The sequence below is a fragment of the Thalassophryne amazonica genome, chromosome 12, assembly GCF_902500255.1.
Source record: "Thalassophryne amazonica chromosome 12, fThaAma1.1, whole genome shotgun sequence".
Classification (NCBI taxonomy): Eukaryota; Metazoa; Chordata; class Actinopteri; order Batrachoidiformes; family Batrachoididae; genus Thalassophryne; species Thalassophryne amazonica.
The window spans coordinates 103,372,869-103,392,731 of record NC_047114.1 but is presented as its reverse complement, the minus strand read 5'-3'; the positions used below and the strand labels follow the sequence as shown (position 1 = coordinate 103,392,731).

The window sequence follows — 19,863 nt, the reverse complement described above, 5'->3', positions numbered from 1 at the left end:
GACGATACTGTATTGCTGAGCACTGCTGTCAAACACAGACAGTCCGTGAGCTGCCACCAACAAGGGGGTCGACAAGGTCTGTATGTGGAGCAAAACAAACTCTCTGGAAATAAACACCAAAAAAACGAGGAGGTTTTCTGTACAAAACTGTAACAGTAGACCACCCATCATAAATAAACCGAGAGTGTAAAACAGGCGGAGTCATTTAAATCTCTGGGTGTGATGACTGACTGTTCATTGTCATGGAAACATCATTGTTCGTAAAAAGACCAAACAAAGAATCTATTTCCTTGGTCGCCTGCGGTCTTTTGGGACGTCTCATCAGGTGCTGTTGCTGTTTTTCCACTTCCACCCTCCTCAGTGTTCTGCAGTATTGTAACGCTGTGTGGTTTCAGCTGTCTTCCGTCACTGCGAAATTGGGCTTAGACAACTGCTTAAAATCTGCTCTAACGATAGGTGGGGACAGCTCTGGATGGTCAGTATGAAGCCGCATATCACAACAACATGATTGTGTTTAGCAAAGAACATCGCCTCTGACCCCAGCCATGTCTAAACTCTGAATATGTGCTCTTACCATCAGGGCCACACTACTGTGTGCCACTATAACAAAGTCAGGCTTAAGAACTCATTTATACATCAGTCTATCTTGAAACTAAATGAGGAGCTTAGTTCATAGAGTCAGAGTGTGAAGGCAAATGGATGATTGTTTACTGTTTTCTTTGTGTGATGTAATTGTTTTAATGTATGATGTCTATTGTCCTTGTGTTATACGGAGCTGCTGAACAGGCGAAACAAATTTCAGATCCATGATCTGACAATAAAGTTCATATCTATCTATCTATCTATCTATCTATCTATCTATCTATCTATCTATCTATCTATCTATCTATCTATCTATCTAATTATTCTACTGCCAAAGGTTGGCAGTAAAGGTTGGAAAATCCAGCAATAAATGTGAAAACATGAGACCAATAAGTTTGCTTACTCAAGACTTAAAAAATACTTTGTAAACTTTTAGCAGTGCTGTTTACAGCAAATCCTTCCTTCAATATCACAGGGATCAAAATGGCTTTATCTTAGGACGACAAGGCCTGCACAATGTAAGGAGGGTCCTCAATATCATTCAAGGATTGGACAATAATAATACAGATAAAACCCTGCTCTCCCTAGATGCTGAAAAGGCGTTCGATAGGGTCAAATGGGTATACCTTATCAACTTATCATGCTTCGGTTTTGGACCTGTGTTCTGTAAATGGATACGATTATTGTACCAAAATCAAATTGCAGAGATCTTAAATAAAAATGTATCTAAACCGATTTTAGTTAAACACAGATGTAGGCAAGGCTGTCCATTATCACATTTGTTATTCACTATAGCAATGGAACCCTTCTCTATAGCTGTTCGGTCACACTTAAAAATAACTGGAATCACAATTGGTCAGGTAGAACATAAGCTTTCATTATACGCAGATGACATAATCTTATCCTCTGAATTCATCTATCCCTGCTTTGCTAAATCTGATTGATGAATTTGGTCACATTTCAGGATATGTAATCAATAGATTAAAGCCCTCAATTTTGTTGCTGGATGATAAAGAGAAAGAAAACCCGCCTGCAGTCATTGCACAATTTAATTCAATTTCCAAATTCACATACTTAGGAATACAAATTCCTCCAAATTTAGATTCAGTTATTAAATCTAATTATGAATCAGTAATCCATGAAATTACAGAAAATGTCAACAGGTGGAAACTTCTCCCTATGTCCTTAATAGGTCCGATAAATACTTAAAAAATGATACTTCCAAAATTACTATACATTTTTTCAGAATATTCCTCTGCCACCCCCTGCTGATTGGTTTAACAAGTTTAAAAAACAAATTTTGATTTTATATGGTCCAACCAACGTGCTAGAATAAGGATGTCCTTACTCCATTTACCTTACAATGAAGGAGGTTTGTTGTGCCAAAATATTGTATGGTACTATTGGGCAGCACAGCTCAGATCTATCAAGTATTATTTTTGCTTGAAGGAATCCCCCAGTGGACAGAAATGGAAAGCAAATTCTTAGACCCTTCATTACCTCTGGACCTTTTGTCTGATAAAGAAGCCAATTTGATTAAGAAAACTAGAAATCAAATTGTAAAAAACATGGTTAGTGTATGGTATACGGTCAAAAGGTTTATTAAAGAACCAGTTATCACGACTGACCCCAATTTGGGGAAATCAAGATTTTACCCCTGGGAGAACCGATGCAGTGGTTAAGAAATGGGTTTTAAATAGAATGGAGAAAATTCAAGATTTATATATAGTAGGCTCAGATTGTATGATGCCATTTGATGTACTTAGTCATAAATATAAGATCCAAAGGAAATATTTTTATACATTTTATAATAAATAAATTCTATGAATAAAGTTATATTGGGGCAAAATAGAATAATTTATCAAAACCACCTAATTCTAAATTGGAAAAGATGATTCGTAAAAATAGCTTAAATAAGGGAGCAATCTCTAATCTCTAATTTTATAGATTACTCTTATCCAATTCCTCTGATATCTCTTTTTTTTAAATTAGAGGCATGGAAGAAAGATTCATACATTTATCATGAGGAGTGGGAATCGGTTTGTAATAAAGCCCATAAGCAAACTATTAACTCTCATTTGAGATTATTACAATACAAGAGGCTAATGCGGGTCTATGTTACTCCGGTAAAATTACACAAATATAATTCAAATACACCAGATACATGTTCTGAATGTGGAGAGGAAAAGGGAACACTGGTTCAGTGTATTTTGGAATGTAGGGAAATTAAGTCATTCTGGGTTGTAATAAAACAAACGGCGAAAGACATTATTACCAAAGACCTGCCATTGGAACCTTGTTTTCTAATTTTAGGTATATATCCCCCAAAACACAGGTTTACAAAAAATGAGCGTCTCTTTATTGACATTTGCCTTTTACAAGCAAAAATGCTCACTGCAGTGCACTGGAAAAATCAATCAATCAATTTTTTTTTATATAGCGCCAAATCACAACAAACAGTTGCCCCAAGGCGCTTTATATTGTAAGGCAAGGCCATACAATAATTATGTAAAACCCCAACGGTCAAAACGACCCCCTGTGAGCAAGCACTTGGCTACAGTGGGAAGGAAAAAACTCCCTTTTAACAGGAAGAAACCTCCAGCAGAACCAGGCTCAGGGAGGGGCAGTCTTCTGCTGGGACTGGTTGGGGCTGAGGGAGAGAACCAGGAAAAAGACATGCTGTGGAGGGGAGCAGAGATCAATCACTAATGATTAAATGCAGAGTGGTGCATACAGAGCAAAAAGAGAAAGAAACAGTGCATCATGGGAACCCCCCAGCAGTCTACGTCTATAGCAGCATAACTAAGGGATGGTTCAGGGTCACCTGATCCAGCCCTAACTATAAGCTTTAGCAAAAAGGAAAGTTTTAAGCCTAATCTTAAAAGTAGAGAGGGTGTCTGTCTCCCTGATCTGAATTGGGAGCTGGTTCCACAGGAGAGGAGCCTGAAAGCTGAAGGCTCTGCCTCCCATTCTACTCTTACAAACCCTAGGAACTACAAGTAAGCCTGCAGTCTGAGAGCGAAGCGCTCTATTGGGGTGATATGGTACTACGAGGTCTCTAAGATAAGATGGGACCTGATTATTCAAAACCTTATAAGTAAGAAGAAGAATTTTAAATTCTATTCTAGAATTAACAGGAAGCCAATGAAGAGAGGCCAATATGGGTGAGATATGCTCTCTCCTTCTAGTCCCCGTTAGTACTCTAGCTGCAGCATTTTGAATTAACTGAAGGCTTTTTAGGGAACTTTTAGGACAACCTGATAATAATGAATTACAATAGTCCAGCCTAGAGGAAATAAATGCATGAATTAGTTTTTCAGCATCACTCTGAGACAAGACCTTTCTAATTTTAGAGATATTGCGTAAATGCAAAAAAGCAGTCCTACATATTTGTTTAATATGCGCTTTGAATGACACATCCTGATCAAAAATGACTCCAAGATTTCTCACAGTATTACTAGAGGTCAGGGAAATGACATCCAGAGTAAGGATCTGGTTAGACACCATGTTTCTAAGATTTGTGGGGCCAAGTACAATAACTTCAGTTTTATCTGAGTTTAAAAGCAGGAAATTAGAGGTCATCCATGTCTTTATGTCTGTAAGACAATCCTGCAGTTTAGCTAATTGGTGTGTGTCCTCTGGCTTCATGGATAGATAAAGCTGGGTATCATCTGCGTAACAATGAAAATTTAAGCAATACCGTCTAATAATACTGCCTAAGGGAAGCATGTATAAAGTGAATAAAATTGGTCCTAGCACAGAACCTTGTGGAACTCCATAATTAACTTTAGTCTGTGAAGAAGATTCCCCATTTACATGAACAAATTGTAATCTATTAGACAAATATGATTCAAACCACCGCAGCGCAGTGCCTTTAATACCTATGGCATGCTCTAATCTCTAATAAAATTTATGGTCAACAGTATCAAAAGCAGCACTGAGGTCTAACAGAACAAGCACAGAGATGAGTCCACTGTCCGAGGCCATAAGAAGATCATTTGTAACCTTCACTAATGCTGTTTCTGTACTATGATGAATTCTAAAACCTGACAAACTCTTCAAATAGACCATTCCTCTGCAGATGATCAGTTAGCTGTTTTACAACTACCCTTTCAAGAATTTTTGAGAGAAAAGGAAGGTTGGAGATTGGCCTATAATTAGCTAAGATAGCTGGGTCAAGTGATGGCTTTTTAAGTAATGGTTTAATTACTGCCACCTTAAAAGCCTGTGGTACATAGCCAACTAACAAAGATAGATTGATCATATTTAAGATCGAAGCATTAAATAATGGTAGGGCTTCCTTGAGCAGCCTGGTAGGAATGGGGTCTAATAGACATGTTGATGGTTTGGATGAAGTAACTAATGAAAATAACTCAGACAGAACAATCGGAGAGAAAGAGTCTAACCAAATACCGGCATCACTGAAAGCAGCCAAAGATAACGATACGTCTTTGGGATGGTTATGAGTAATTTTTTCTCTAATAGTTAAAATTTTGTTAGCAAAGAAAGTCATGAAGTCATTACTAGTTAAAGTTAATGGAATACTCAGCTCAACAGAGCTCTGACTCTGTCAGCCTGGCTACAGTGCTGAAAAGAAACCTGGGGTTGTTCTTATTTTCTTCAATTAGTGATGAGTAGAAAGATGTCCTAGCTTTACGGAGGGCTTTTTTATAGAGCAACAGACTCTTTTTCCAGGCTAAGTGAAGATCTTCTAAATTAGTGAGATGCCATTTCCTCTCCAACTTACGGGTTATCTGCTTTAAGCTACGAGTTTGTGAGTTATACCACGGAGTCAGGCACTTCTGATTTAAAGCTCTCTTTTTCAGAGGAGCTACAGCATCCAAAGTTGTCTTCAATGAGGATGTAAAACTATTGACGAGATACTCTATCTCACTTACCGAGTTTAGGTAGCTACTCTGCACTGTGTTGGTATATGGCATTAGAGAACATAAAGAAGGAATCATATCCTTAAACCTAGTTACAGCGCTTTCTGAAAGACTTCTAGTGTAATGAAACTTATTCCCCACTGCTGGGTAGTCCATCAGAGTAAATGTAAATGTTATTAAGAAATGATCAGACAGAAGGGAGTTTTCAGGGAATACTGTTAAGTCTTCTATTTCCATACCATAACTCAGAACAAGATCTAAGATATGATTAAAGTGGTGGGTGGACTCATTTACATTTTGAGCAAAGCCAATAGAGTTTAATAATAGATTAAATGCAGTGTTGAGGCTGTCATTCTCAGCATCTGTGTGGATGTTAAAATCGCCCACTATAATTATCTTATCTGAGCTAAGCACTAAGTCAGACAAAAGGTCTGAAAATTCACAGAGAAACTCACAGTAACGACCAGGTGGACGATAGATAACAAATAAAACTAGTTTTTGGGACTTCCAATTTGGATGGACAAGACTAAGAGTCAAGCTTTCAAATGAATTAAAGCTCTGTCTGGGTTTTTGATTAATTAATAAGCTGGAATGGAAGATTGCTGCTAATCCTCCGCCTCAGCCCGTGCTACGAGCATTCTGACAGTTAGTGTGACTCAGGGGTGTTGACTCATTTAAACTAACATATTCATCCTGCTGTAACCAGGTTTCTGTAAGGCAGAATAAATCAATATGTTGATCAATTATTATATCATTTACCAACAGGGACTTAGAAGAGAGAGACCTAATGTTTAACAGACCACATTTAACTGTTTTAGTCTGTGGTGCAGTTGAAGGTGCCATATTATTTTTTCTTTTTGAATTTTTATGCTTAAATAGATTTTTGCTGGTTATTGGTGGTCTGGGAGCAGACACCGTCTCTACGGGGATGGGGCAATGAGGGGATGGCAGGGGGAGAGAAGCTGCAGAGAGGTGTGTAAGACTACAACTCTGCTTCCTGGTCCCAACCCTGGATAGTCACGGTTTGGAGGATTTAAGAAAATTGGCCAGATTTCTAGAAATGAGAGCTGCTCCATCCAAAGTGGGATGGATGTCGTCTCTCCTAACAAGACCAGGTTTTCCCCAGAAGCTTTGCCAATTATCTATGAAGCCCACCTCATTTTTTGGACACCACTCGGACAGCCAGCAATTCAAGGAGAACATGCGGCTAAACATGTCACTCCCGGTCCGATTGGGGAGGGGCCCAGAGAAAACTACAGAGTCCAACATTGTTTTTGCAACGTTACACACCGATTCAATGTTAATTTTAGTGACCTCCGATTGGCGTAACCGGGTGTCATTACTGCCGACGTGAATTACAATCTTACCAAATTTACGCTTAGCCTTAGCCAGCAGTTTCAAATTTCCTTCAATGTCGCCTGCTCTGGCCCCCGGAAGACAATTGACTATGGTTGCTGGTGTCGCTAACTTCACATTTCTCAAAACAGAGTCGCCAATAACCAGAGTTTGATCCTCGGCGGTTGTGTCGTCGAGTGGGGAAAAACGGTTAGAAATGTGAACGGGTTGCCGGTGTACACGGGGCTTCTGTTTAGAGCTACGCTTCCTCCTCACAGTCACCCAGTCGGCCTGCTTTCCCGGCTGCTCGGGATCTGCTAGAGGGGAACTAACGGCGGCTAAGCTACGTTGGTCCGCACCGACTACAGGGGCCTGGCTAGCTGTAGAATTTTCCACGGTGCGGAGCCGAGTCTCCAATTCGCCCAGCCTGGCCTCCAAAGCTATGAATAAGCTACACTTATTACAAGTACCGTTACTGCTAAAGGAGGCCGAGGAATAACTAAACATTTCACACCCAGAGCAGAAAAGTGCGGGAGAGACAGGAGAAGCCGCCATGCTAAATCGGCTAAGAGCTAGTAGCTGTGCTAAGCTAGCGGATTCCTAAAAACACGCAAAGTGAATAATGTGTAAATAATTTAGAGGTGATTCAGCAGAAGGAGTGCTTTAGTTAAGGCACGTGAAGATTACACTGGGAAACAAATCGTTATCTAGATAACTAGATCAATCTAACTGCGCAGATTAAACAGCTAACAGATACAGCAAAACACCGCTGTGCTCCGGAACAGGAAGTGATACAATACCGCAGTGAGAAAAATGTCGAGGCTCCAAGTGTTGGACAGTGGACTAAACAAATGCTGGCTACACTTCCATTGTAAAGGATCACATATATACTGAAAGGGAAAAAGGACACGTTTGAAAGCATGTGGAAACCTTTCATACTCTTCACTGAGGGCACAGACTTAACAGAAGATCAAGAAAAAGGTGACATAAGAACAGTTTCATGGTGCTGCTGAACAAAGGACAGTCCCTGTAAATTTGGATTTTTTTTATGGATATGATTTTTTAACACTGATTTTTGTGTCTGAAAGGATGTTCTGTTACATGTTTGTTTTTTGTAATAAAAAAAAAAAAAAATCTAAAATGGCAAATCTATTGTTGGAAAAAAAGTGAGTGATCAGAGACCACTGATGTAAGAGGCATGATGTCGATATTTGTGACTGCGAGAACCAAATCCAGGGTATTTTCACTAATGTGCGTCGAGTCCTGAATGCATTGCTGAAATCCTAATGCATCCACAATTTCCATACATGATTTGCAGGAGGGATCAGAAGGCTTATTTATATGAACGTTAAAGTCACCAATGATCAGAATGTTATCTGCACTAGTTGACAAGTTAGAGATGAACTCACCAAATTCATCTAAGAATTCAGAGAATGGGCCAGGAGGCCAATATACAGTGACAAAGTAATACGGCTGATTTTTATTCTTGTGACTGTGGCAATGTGTAGCATCGTGGGCAGAGCGGAGAACCAGATGTTCAAGTGAGTTATATTTGTGACCCCCAACAGCTAATAAGCTAAACCTAGATTTATAAATAAGAGCAACACCCCTGCCTTGCTTCACATCACAAGGGACGTGACTAAATGTATATGCCGGTGGGCAGGCCTCATTTATGTTTACGCCAGGTTTCACATAACCCAATCATATCTAAGTAATGATCCATGATTAGATCGTTAATCAATAGTAATCTTATGTTAATCAGACCCAGACTAAGGACCTCAGTGGGGTTGAAAGTTGAACTGTTTGGATTTAAGGGTGGTTCCAGAGTAGCATATATAAGATGCAAATTGTACCAGTAGTTTTGAGATCTGCACAATAAATGTTTTCAAAATTACATTATGTGTTTTTTTTTTTTGTTTTTTTTATTTATTTATTTTGATCAATTTGCCTTTGCTAAGGGACCCATTCAGAAACGCATTGTAATTTTTACACTTAGGTTTGTATCATGATATATACAGTTACCATGAAGGGATTCTTTTTATACCGCGATGTGAATTTTAGGTCATACCGTGCAGCCCTACCGTGGATCATCATATTTTACTCGATAGCCTGGAGAATCATTCAGGGATTATTGGGAGTGGCCTTGCATGGTTGACGTCATACCTGACCAGTCGTTCTGTGTTTTGTACAATAACACTACCTCTAACCTTAGTGACATGAAATTTGGGGTTCCACAGGGTTCCGTCTTAGGCCCCCTGCTTTTCTTCCTTTATATAGCACCCCTTGGGCACATATTGCAGTATTTTGGGATTACCTTTCACTGCTATGTTGATGATACTCAGTTATACGTGCCGATAACTGCTGGTAATCTCATCCACATGAAATCCATAGAAGATTGCCTTGCATCAGTGAAAAGCTGGATGTCTAGAAACTTCCTACTTTTAAACTCTGATAGGACTGAAATGATGGGTCATGGTCCAGTGAGACATTGGCATCAATGTGACAAGTTAACGCTTGGCCTAGGCTCATGTCATACATCACACTGAAAGTGAGGAACCTTGGGGTTATTTTTGATCCTACGTTGTCCTTTGACCTTCACATTATAAATACTACTAGGACTGCTTTCTTCCACCTGCGAAATATAGTGAAGATTCATCCCATCCTGTCTATGGCTGATGCTGAGACCCTGATCCATGCATTTGTCTCTTCTAGATTAGACTACTGCAATGTTCTATTTTCTGTTTTACTGCAGTCCAGTATTAGGGGTCTCACATTGCTGCAGCCAGACTTTTGACACAAAGCAGAAAGTATGACCACATTTCACCCATTTTGCCGTCTCTTCACTGGCTTCCTGTCCCTGTGAGTTCAGATTCTGAGAAGGTTCTGTTACTAATCTATAAATTGTTGATGGACTGGAACCTCCCTACCAGCTGACCTAATTAAACCCTACTGTTCTCAGACTGGCTCTGTTCTCAGGGCACAAGACTAAAAGTATGCGGGTCACGCTTTGAAATGACTGACGCGCAGTGAATGCATCAGCTTGCAGCTCGTTTTGCCCCAGTGCTGTTATCGCTTCAGCGGTCTTTTATGATGAAATAATGCTGAATTTAGGTTGTATGTGGAAATGATTGTTGTATAAAAGCTTCAGATATCTGTCGCTGAGATAGATGATGACTAGAGTGCAGTTTGAAGCAGAAATGAGGTGCTAATCTGTGAGCCGTGGCTAATGACGCATGCGCAGTGAAGGCAGGGTGGACCGATTTTTGGAGAGGGGGGGATCGTTCGGTCTGTGACACTGGCGATCACCTTAGTATTTCTTGTTGCTTAATGCAGACAAATTATACTGTATTTGTTGTCTTTCTGATGCCTGATTCTGTTTTTTCTCTCTGAGGTGCAGCTCCATCCAGATGTGGGTGCGGTGTCTGTTTCTGTAGCCCTCCCGTCCTGTCCACTGGCAAAATTTTCTGTATATTCCTTTTGTAAATTGCTTTGTTAATTGTGTTTGCAGCATGGCCCAAGCAGAGTGTTACCCCTTTGAGTCTGGTCTTCTTGAGGTTTCTTCCTCAAATCATCAGGAGGAGCTTTTTCTTACCACTGTCGCCTGTGTTCTGGCTCTGGAGGTTGGTAAGGTTAGAACTTACTTGTGTGAAGCACCTTGAGGTAACTTTGTTGTGATCTGGTGCTATATAAACTAAATAAATTGAAATTAAAATTGTGTCGGTGTCAGTGAACACATCACAATGTTTCCTTTTAACAACACTGAAATATAAACCGTTAAGGATGGCAGTGGACAAAGTGGGATTGTTTACTGGCAGCAGCTTCTTGTTCAGCTTCAACTTCTTCTCTCTGCTTCTGCTTCAGCTGCTGGTAGTCCTCGTAGAACTGTTTCAACTCCTGGAACACACACACACGTGAACAAACAGAGCATCCATACATCTGCTTTAGCATCTCAAACACATGCGTAAACACTACCTGGACAGTCTGCGGCAGGTTTTTGATAGACAGGTAGAGCCAGATGCTAAGTTTGAGAGGGAGGATGTCCTGCCACTGAGGTCTGCTGTGGGAACAACAAAGAATAAAGAAACGCACAGTAAACGCCAGCACTCATGTCACAGCTCACCTGTCCTGACCAATACAGCTGAGCTCATCTGGAGGTCTAGAGCTCAGCTTCTTCTTCTTCTTCTTCTTGCTCAGCAGTTCATCCTGGAATATGCAGGAGTTAGTGTCATGTGACAGCCGCCAACAATGACTAGCATCCGTCAGCGCCTGAGCCGAGCTCACCAGCTGTTTCTCCAGGTAGATGGACCAGATGATGGCGTAGTGTCCCACAGTGAGGATAAGGAAGAAGAGGAAGGCCAGCTCTGTGTTACTCATCTTCCTCACTCGTCTGTAGTAGAAGACTGGCTGCCGCCAATCAGGAAGCCCGTTCACCAGAACATCATCATATCTACACACACAGTTTAGAATCATTTAATAGCTCTTGCTGAAGATGAACTTGGCCTGGAAAACAGAAATCTTGCAGCCTTTTTGTAAAGTTATTGATCAATGTGAGTGCTTGGTTTCAGTGCAGAAGGTTCCAGGTTCAAATCCCATCCCTTCCACATTTCTCCATGTATGTAATGTGGAGTTGTATCAGGAAGGGCATCCAGCCTAAAACTTGTGCCAAATCAACATGCAGATCCACCTCAGATCTGCTGTGGCGACCCCAAGTGAAAACAAGGGAGCAGCCAAAGGGTCGGACTTATATTGATTCAAGTGTCCAATGGTATTAAATCACAATCCTCAAACCAGCCAAACCTGAATAAACACACATCCAGGCTAGAAAACCTTTAGCCAAACTATCAAGGATGAGGTCCTTCCTGTTTCAGAGAAGGCTGGTCTTCAAATGGTGCACAGGCGGCCTCACCTGCCCCCTGAGCCATGTCAAACTGTTGGCCCTCCCCCATGTTTAGAAAGAGACAGCTGTGGACTTTTTCAACATTGTGAACCTTGTTAACATTCCAGAAAGACACATTCAGAGGCTAAAAATACTTCTAAGAATGTGGTCAAACTAGGATCCACATATGTCCAGTTTTTCCCAAACGGAGCTGTGAGAGCCGTTATACCTCTTCAGTGATTGTTCTTGAGATGGAGGAGGAAGGTTTGAGGAGCAGCAGAGACGTTTTGTTTACATCCTGAAATATTGTGCTGTGACAGCTACTGGCCCCAAAAAAAAAAAAAGTCACTAACAGCACCTCAGTGGTGGGCACAGTTCTGCTAATCCTCTAATTGCTAATTAGCGAAGCTAACTTTTTTGTTAACAGATTGGCTTGTCAGCTAACTTCAAAAACCACCAGCGCACCAGTTAGTTTCTGCTAAATTTAGTTAAGCTAACATTTTTTTTTTTTTTTACTGGCATAGTTAGTAAAGCTGAACATCAAAAATGTCTGTAAACCCTAAAATCATACATGTTGGTTCCTGTCTGCTACATGTTTTGCAGCAGTCAAGCAACTATGAGGAGCTGAGCTTAACTCTACCACAGCAGAAGGGGCCTGGGATTTATACGGCATTTGATACTATTGATCATAATATATTGATGAATAAACTGGAGCGATATGCTATAAGAGGGTTACGATACACATGGATGAAAAGTTATTTAGATGACAGATATCAATATGTGCAATTAAATAATGTAAAATCAAATCAGTTGAAGGTAGTAACTTGTGGGGTCCCTCAAGGGTCTGTGCTGGGTCCGAAATTATATATATGTGTAATGTTTCCAAACTATTAAAGTGTGTTATATTTGCTGATGACACCACTCTTTACTGTTCTGGTAAAAACCTAGAACAGCTTCTGACTACAGCGGGAAAGGAATTAAATATATTAAAAAACTGGTTTGACATTAATAAGTTATCTCTGAATTTGAACAAAATAAAGTTTATTGTTTTTGGCACTCGACAAATTAAAAACCCGGTTGTAATCAGGGTTAATAATATTGAAATTGAACAAGTGTATGAAAATAAGTTTCTTGGAGTGACAATCGATCATAAGCTTTGTTGGAAACCTCATAAATAATGTAAAATCTAAAATGTCAAAAACTATTGCTATACTTTATAAAGTAAAGGATGTCCTTAACAAGTCACTATACATACTTTATTGTTCATTACTACTTACATATGTTACTTATTGTCTAGAAATATGGGGTAATACATATAAAACTAACACTCTTCCTATTTTTAGAATGCAAAAAAATGTTATAAGAATTATTAATGGATCAAATTAGAGGGAATCACTAAACACTTGTTTATTGACAGTAATGCCCTTAAATTTTAGATTAGTGGAATTTAAAATGGCACAGATAATGTATAAAGTACACAATAATTTTGCCGCAATATTCAGAAGCTGTTTGAAATCAGAGAGGTCAATATGATGTGAAGGAAACAAGTATTTGCAAAAATCTAGATACGAACAAATATAAAGCAAAGATGTGTTCTGAAAGAGGTGTTAATTTATGGAACAGTTGTGACAATGAATTAAAAAGGTGTACTTCACTTCATTATTTAAACATGTTTCAAACTAAAATATTACAGAAATATATAAATCAAGTCCGAAGAATGATAATGTAATCAATGTAACTTTTTGGTTGTATTATTATTATTATTATATATAAGTTTTTCCTAAGTGCCTCCAGGTTTTATCTTTTTAGCTCTTATATTTCATGTTACCTTGTTGACTTTGTTTTGTAAAAAGGTTGGCATAATAAGCATGCGCTTCAGCCTATACCTTTTTGATTAGCGTCATCCCTTGTTGAAATGTTTTTGGTTGAATATGTGTATGTATATATGTAATTGTATTTCATTTGGGGGGGTTGAATGCTAATCAAATAAAAAGTTTTCATCATCATAAACCAAATTTATCCAGATAGTTCATCTACATTAATGTCAAATCTGTCATTTTTACAAACTGAAAATATAACACATCTTTAAATTTTTAAAATAATGTACTATTCTGAGGTTTGAACATTAACGCATGAAGATGACAAAAGGCATTATGGGAAAATGAGTCTCCGCTTATCACTGGCTGGTTGGTTTTATTTATTTATTTGTAAAAACAACACACAAGTCATGGGGCTTTTCACACCGTAGGTGTCAGCAGCGTCGCACATTGGTCCTAAAAACCATTGTTTCAATGCGATGCATCACTTTTAGACGCAGCAGAACATTCGTGCCAAAAAAACGAGCTAAAGAGACGCTGCGGTCAAGTTCAACCCAATCCAACTTTTGCCGCTGTGAGCTGTGACGTAGCTTCGTGCTGTCCAACAGAAATGAGGCATCAGGCCCAAACATGGAAGACTGCAGTCAGTGGTGGGCACAGTTCCAATAATCCGATAATTATTGAAGAATGTTTCATTATCAGAATTATAAATTTAAAATCAGTTGAGCAAAGGAGAACTGGTCACCAAAAAAAAAAAAACTCATTTCTTTTAACCCCATACTGATACGCGGGCAATATCACCCAAGTCATCCAGAGGCATACATTTTTAACTTATGGTTCAACTTTTAACCAAACTAATTTCGGACAAGTTATTTAAATTAACGTCACGTCTGAAGTTTTATAAAGTGAAATATCAGATGTTTTAGTTTTAAAGTAATGCGCTAATTTTTAAGGTTTTAGTGTGGAAATGCTGTGTCCAGGTGCATTATGGGTAGGTAGGGTAATCTCAGTACATTCACGACATAAGAAATGCATTTGAGACACTCTGATCAGGCTCCACGGACAACAGCATTAAACTCTAGTGCCTAAAACTCTCGTGAATATATTCTCTGGTTTCATAGATGTTATTGTGTTTGCATATATTAAATTCCACGCATCTTAAACGTAGCAATACTGATTATCTGGAATTTTGCTTTGGCAAGTTTTCAAGGTCTCTACTGCCGTCTACTGGCCAGTGGTGTTCATGGCAGTATTCGCCCTGAAGCTGGGCTGATATTTTCAATCACTGTACTCGGCTCCAGCTCTAACTGTACCACAGAAACGCATGGTGTAAAAGTTCAGAGTGCAGGATTTATGTTCTCACACACGTACGTTCAAAAACCACACGTCAGACTCGTGTTTCCATTATCAAAACGTAAATGGAAGCTTTTTTCAAACTCAAAAACGCTCGATGGGAGACAAAGTAAAAAACATTACAAGACAGCTCTGCGGTGTTTGCACATGCACAGTGCGAGAGGTTGGACGCTTGTAGCACTTCAGCAGCGGGATACCTTCACAACGGCCAACCAGAACATCAAACACGTTTTATTTTCATCTGACCATACGATCGCCGATCAGGAGGTGGTCGTGAGATGTTAAATGCAGCTCGTTACTCCATGTATACTAAACGATGGAGGACGAACGATTAACCTGAAACTCAGATACAAAAAATTCTCGATCAAATGAAAAAATCAGCTGAAAAAGGGCCAAAACTTGCACTGGCACCAGTAGATCATGGCAGTGTTCTATTTATTTTGACACCGGTTATATGAGACAGTTATCTAATTACAACTTGGCTTTTTTTTTTTTTTTTTTTTACACAAATAAAAAATGGCATATTTTACAAAAGCACATTTATCTGTAAACGCCAACACACGACACCTCACATTAACGTGTTGGTTTACATAGAATGAATGAGTCAACCATTAGTGTTAGTGGAAGCACATTTTACCCAGAATGCCATCTGTCTGTTTGTTACAAAACTTCAGAATTAGTGCATTATTCAACATTAAAAGATATATGTTATATCTTAACTTGGCACAAATGACAGAATTGACATTAAGGAGTTATTCTATCGTATTCATTTAATTTACACCAAACCATAACTCAGCACTGCTTTATTTTCCAAGACCGCCTGACAGCACGTTGTGACTGAGTAGAGAATTGAGCTTTGTGGCTCCTTTCAGCTGCGTTTGTGCTGGAAGCCATGTAGTAAACTGGAGCTTCCAGCAGGCGGCAGGACACTCAAGACAGAAGTGCTGACTCATTGTTTGGGTTTGTTGTTGTTTTTGATGCTACCAGAAGTGATCGTGGTGTTAAAACTCAAAATCAGCTTGTTATTAGTTTGCAAGTGTACCAGAAACAATACTGGAATTATCGGTTATCTGTAACTTCCGATACATTTTTGGTTGGCTATCACTTTTAGCTTTATCAAAGATAACTTTTCAGTTATCTGATTATCTGTTATCGAAGTTACTTTTTTGGTTATCTGTGCCCATCACTGACTGCAATGCAGAAACAACTGATCTGTATAAAACACTTGAATACAAAATCAGTGGCAGAAACATGTCACAGGACTGCTCTTTTATACAAAGCAGTTTTCTGAAGAAAATCCGTGCAAATGTTAACCTCAAAATTCATTTCTGATTACTGAAAAAAGTTTAGAACCTTAAAATTGTAAAAAAATAAATAAATAAAAGATTCTTTAGAAACCTGTCTTCATCTGAAGATTAAAAGCATATATTACCTGTCATTTCAGATTAGATGATTCCTTGTTTTTAGACAAAAGTTCATTCATATCTCCTTTCAACCAGAAAAACAGACAGTGTAAATAAATACAATGTTTATTATAATGCAGCAGAGATAATTTAACAATGACTGCAGTGTGTTGTTAATGTGACATAAACCTCAAGATGAAATAATTTTTTAATTTAGTCATTTCAACATTTAATTACGTCCTCGTTGACTATGTGATTGCTTTGAATGTTGCCAAACAGAGACAGTAAATTTTGTAAAATATGAATTTGACTATTCTAGTGATTGTGAATGTTTAAAATTATGCACAATCAGGGTGGGGCTTCTTCAAGGACATGTTTATGATCCATTCATTTAATGTTAATGTAACCATGGTTGCTGTTAGTAACGCTTTGAGCAGGGTACCATCGTATCCCCAGGGTGAACTGGTGTGACGCCCTGGCCCGTGAACCAGTACCAGCATCACATTACACACTTGGCCATCCGTGTTCGCTGATGATGTCTCTCGTGTGACGTCACTCCACGATGCTCAGGCCGCCGTCAACTCTGCGTGTGATGGACTGTGCCATCTCATCCATGACGCTTGCACCAAGACCGCCGGGAATCAGCCTCGTCATAACGGCAAGTTTAAGGCCAGAGCTAGTGGAACTGTGACTGCACCATCACCAGAGACAGGCAGCGGTTTTGGTTTTGGCTCTGAAGTCATGTGAGAGGCCCTGTGATGGACAGGTATATTCCTGTTATAAGGCTGCCAAGAAAGCGTACCGAATGCTTGTCGGATTTCTATGAACACTGGACTCCGTGGCCTGAAGCGTGAATTGAACCATCTCTATAATGGTGGTAACCTGAGGCACTTTTTGGAACACAGTCCAGTGAACACGACACAGCAACACTTCCTGTGATGATATTTCCATCGTCCAGGGTTAGAGAACCACTTCTGGGACAAGTTCTGTCTGATGACAACCCACAGTGAGGTGCAAGAGCGAGCGCGCACTGAGGTGGACACCAGGTACCGGGACGTCATGGCAACCGTGTCCAGGGACAAGGTGATCTCTACATCCATGGTGAAGCATTACATCACAGACCTCAACCCTTGCTGCGCTCCCGGACTGGATGGAGCCACCTCCGAGCACCTGAAGTACGTCCTGGACAGCCGTGTTCCCACCCTCCTCAGTGCTATGCTGATGTGTCCAGTTTCATATCATTCCAGATGCGTTTTGCCGTGGATTGCTGATCCCGCTCCCGAAGAAGCCGACGCCTGACCCATAACTACCGACCCGTTACTGTGTCGTCCACTCTCTGGAAGGTTCTGGAGATACAAATTTTGGATATCTCCGGACATTATCAGTTCAGCGATCTTCAGTTTGGGTTCACTGGTGGACATAGCACTAACATGGTGGCAGTACTGGCGAACGATGTGGTGATGCACTGCAAGTCTAGAGGATCCCCAGGGTACGCTTGTTCCCTTGACGCCCGGGGCGCGTTTGATGCTGTGCCACATGAGATACTTTTTCGCAAGGCCCTGGGAGTCATCCCGGATTGCTGCTGGGCTATGATGGTATCGTGGTATAAGTCGATTAGCGTACAGGTTAAGTGGAGTGAGTATTTATCAGGACCTATCAGTATTGAGAGAGGTACAAGGCAAGGTGGTTTAACCTCACCTTTTTTGTTTAACTGTTTTTATAAAGCCCTCGTGGATAGATTGTCTTGTATTCTTCTTTCTTTAACTTCTGGATCTGTTCCTAAATGGTTCAAATCTGCAGTGATTAAACCATTACTTAAGAAACCTAACCTTGACCCTAGTGTATTGAAAAACTATCGGCCGATATCAAATTTATCATTTTTCTCTAAAATTCTGGAAAAAGTGGTGTCACGGCAGCTCGTAGACTATCTTACTGAGAATAATCTCTGAGCCACTGCAGTCTGCTTTTAGAAAATATCATTCCACAGAAACGGCTCTCACTAAAGTGGTGAATGATCTTCTGCTTATAAGGGATTTGGACACCACTACGGTTCTGTTGCTGTTAGATCTCAGTGCTGCATTTGATACAGTGGATCATCATATTCTACTTGATAGGCTGGAAAATCATTTTGGGATTACTGGGAGTGCCCTTGCATGGCTGATGTCATACTTGATCAGTCGTTCTCACTGTGTTTTGTACAGTAACACTACCTCTAACCTTATGACATGAAATTTAGGGTTCCACAGGGGTCTGTCTTAGGCCTCCTGCTTTTCTCCCTTTATATAGCACCCCTTGGGCACATATTGCGGCATTTTGGGATTACATTTCACTGCTATGCAGATGATACTCAATTATACATGCCAATAACTGCTGGTAATCTCGTTCACATAAAATCCTCAGAAGATTGCCTTGCATCAGTGAGAAGTTGGATGTGTAGAAACTTCCTACTTTTAAACTCTGATAAGACTGAAATTATGGTTCTTGGTCCAGTGAGACCATCATCAATTTGACCAGTTAACGCTCAGCCTCGGCTCGTGTGTCATACATCACACTGACAAAGTGAGGAACCTTGGGGTAATTTTTGATCCTTCGTTGTCCTTTGGCCTCCACATTAGAACTATTATGAGGACTGCTTTCTTCCACCTGCAAAATATAGCGAAGATTTGTCCCATCCTGTCTATGGCTGATGCTGAGACCCTGATACATGCATTTATCTCTTCTAGATTGGACTACTGCAATGTTCTATTTTCTGGTTTACCGCAGTCTAGCATTAGGGGTCTCCAACTGGTTCAAAATGCTGCTGCCAGACTTTTGACACGAAGAAGAAAGTACAACCACATTACACCCATTTTGGCGTCTCTTCACTGGCTTCCTGTCCCAGTGAGATCAGATTTTAAGGTTCTGCTACTAACCTATAAAATTATTCATGGACTGGCACCTCCCTACCTAGCTGACCTAATTAAACCTTACGTACCGGCCCGGGCTTTACGTTCTCAGGGTGCAGGACTACTTTGTGTCCCTAAGGTGAATAAGAAGTCTGTGGGTCACAGAGCTTTCTCTTATCGTGTCCCTATTCTGTGGAATGATCTCCCTGCGTCAATAAAACAGTCAGATTCTGTGGAGATTTTCAAGTCCAGATTTAAGATGCACTTATTTTCCCTTTCATATGGCTAGCATACTGGTACAGTTTTGTTTTACGCTTTTACTCTTAATTATTAGTAATTGGAGCGGGCCGCGGCCTCAACTTAACCTAAATTCTGGGTCTTTTAGTGAAGTTTAGGGCTAGTGGCCAGCAATCACCTTAGTATTTCTTCTGTTTTTCTTGTTGTTTAATGCTGACAAATTATACAGTATTTTTTGTGTTTCTGATGCCTGATTCTTTTTTTCCTCTGTTTAATGTGCAGCTCCATCCAGAGATGGTAGTTGTATTCGTGTTGGCGACCCTCCTGTCCTGTGCGCCAATAGCATTTCTTGTATATTCGTCCGTGAATTGTTCTGTGAATTGTTCTGTAATTTATGTTTGTAACATGGCCCAAGCAGAGGGTCGCCCCTTTGAGTCTGGTCTGCTTGAGGTTTCTTCCTCAGAGGGAGTTTTTTCTTACCACTGTTGC

At 40.0% G+C, this 19,863-nt stretch overlaps 1 protein-coding gene across 1 annotated transcript in view; it reads right to left on the bottom strand.

Annotated features, from left to right (window-relative positions):
* The window catches only part of dnajc1 (DnaJ (Hsp40) homolog, subfamily C, member 1), a 125,931-nt gene that overhangs the window by 29,583 nt on the left and 76,485 nt on the right, over positions 1 to 19,863 (bottom strand). Inside the window, 4 exon segments of the mRNA XM_034182648.1 lie at positions 10,613 to 10,697; positions 10,776 to 10,860; positions 10,924 to 11,006; positions 11,085 to 11,250. Of these exon segments, the coding sequence (XP_034038539.1) occupies positions 10,613 to 10,697; positions 10,776 to 10,860; positions 10,924 to 11,006; positions 11,085 to 11,250 (419 nt within the window).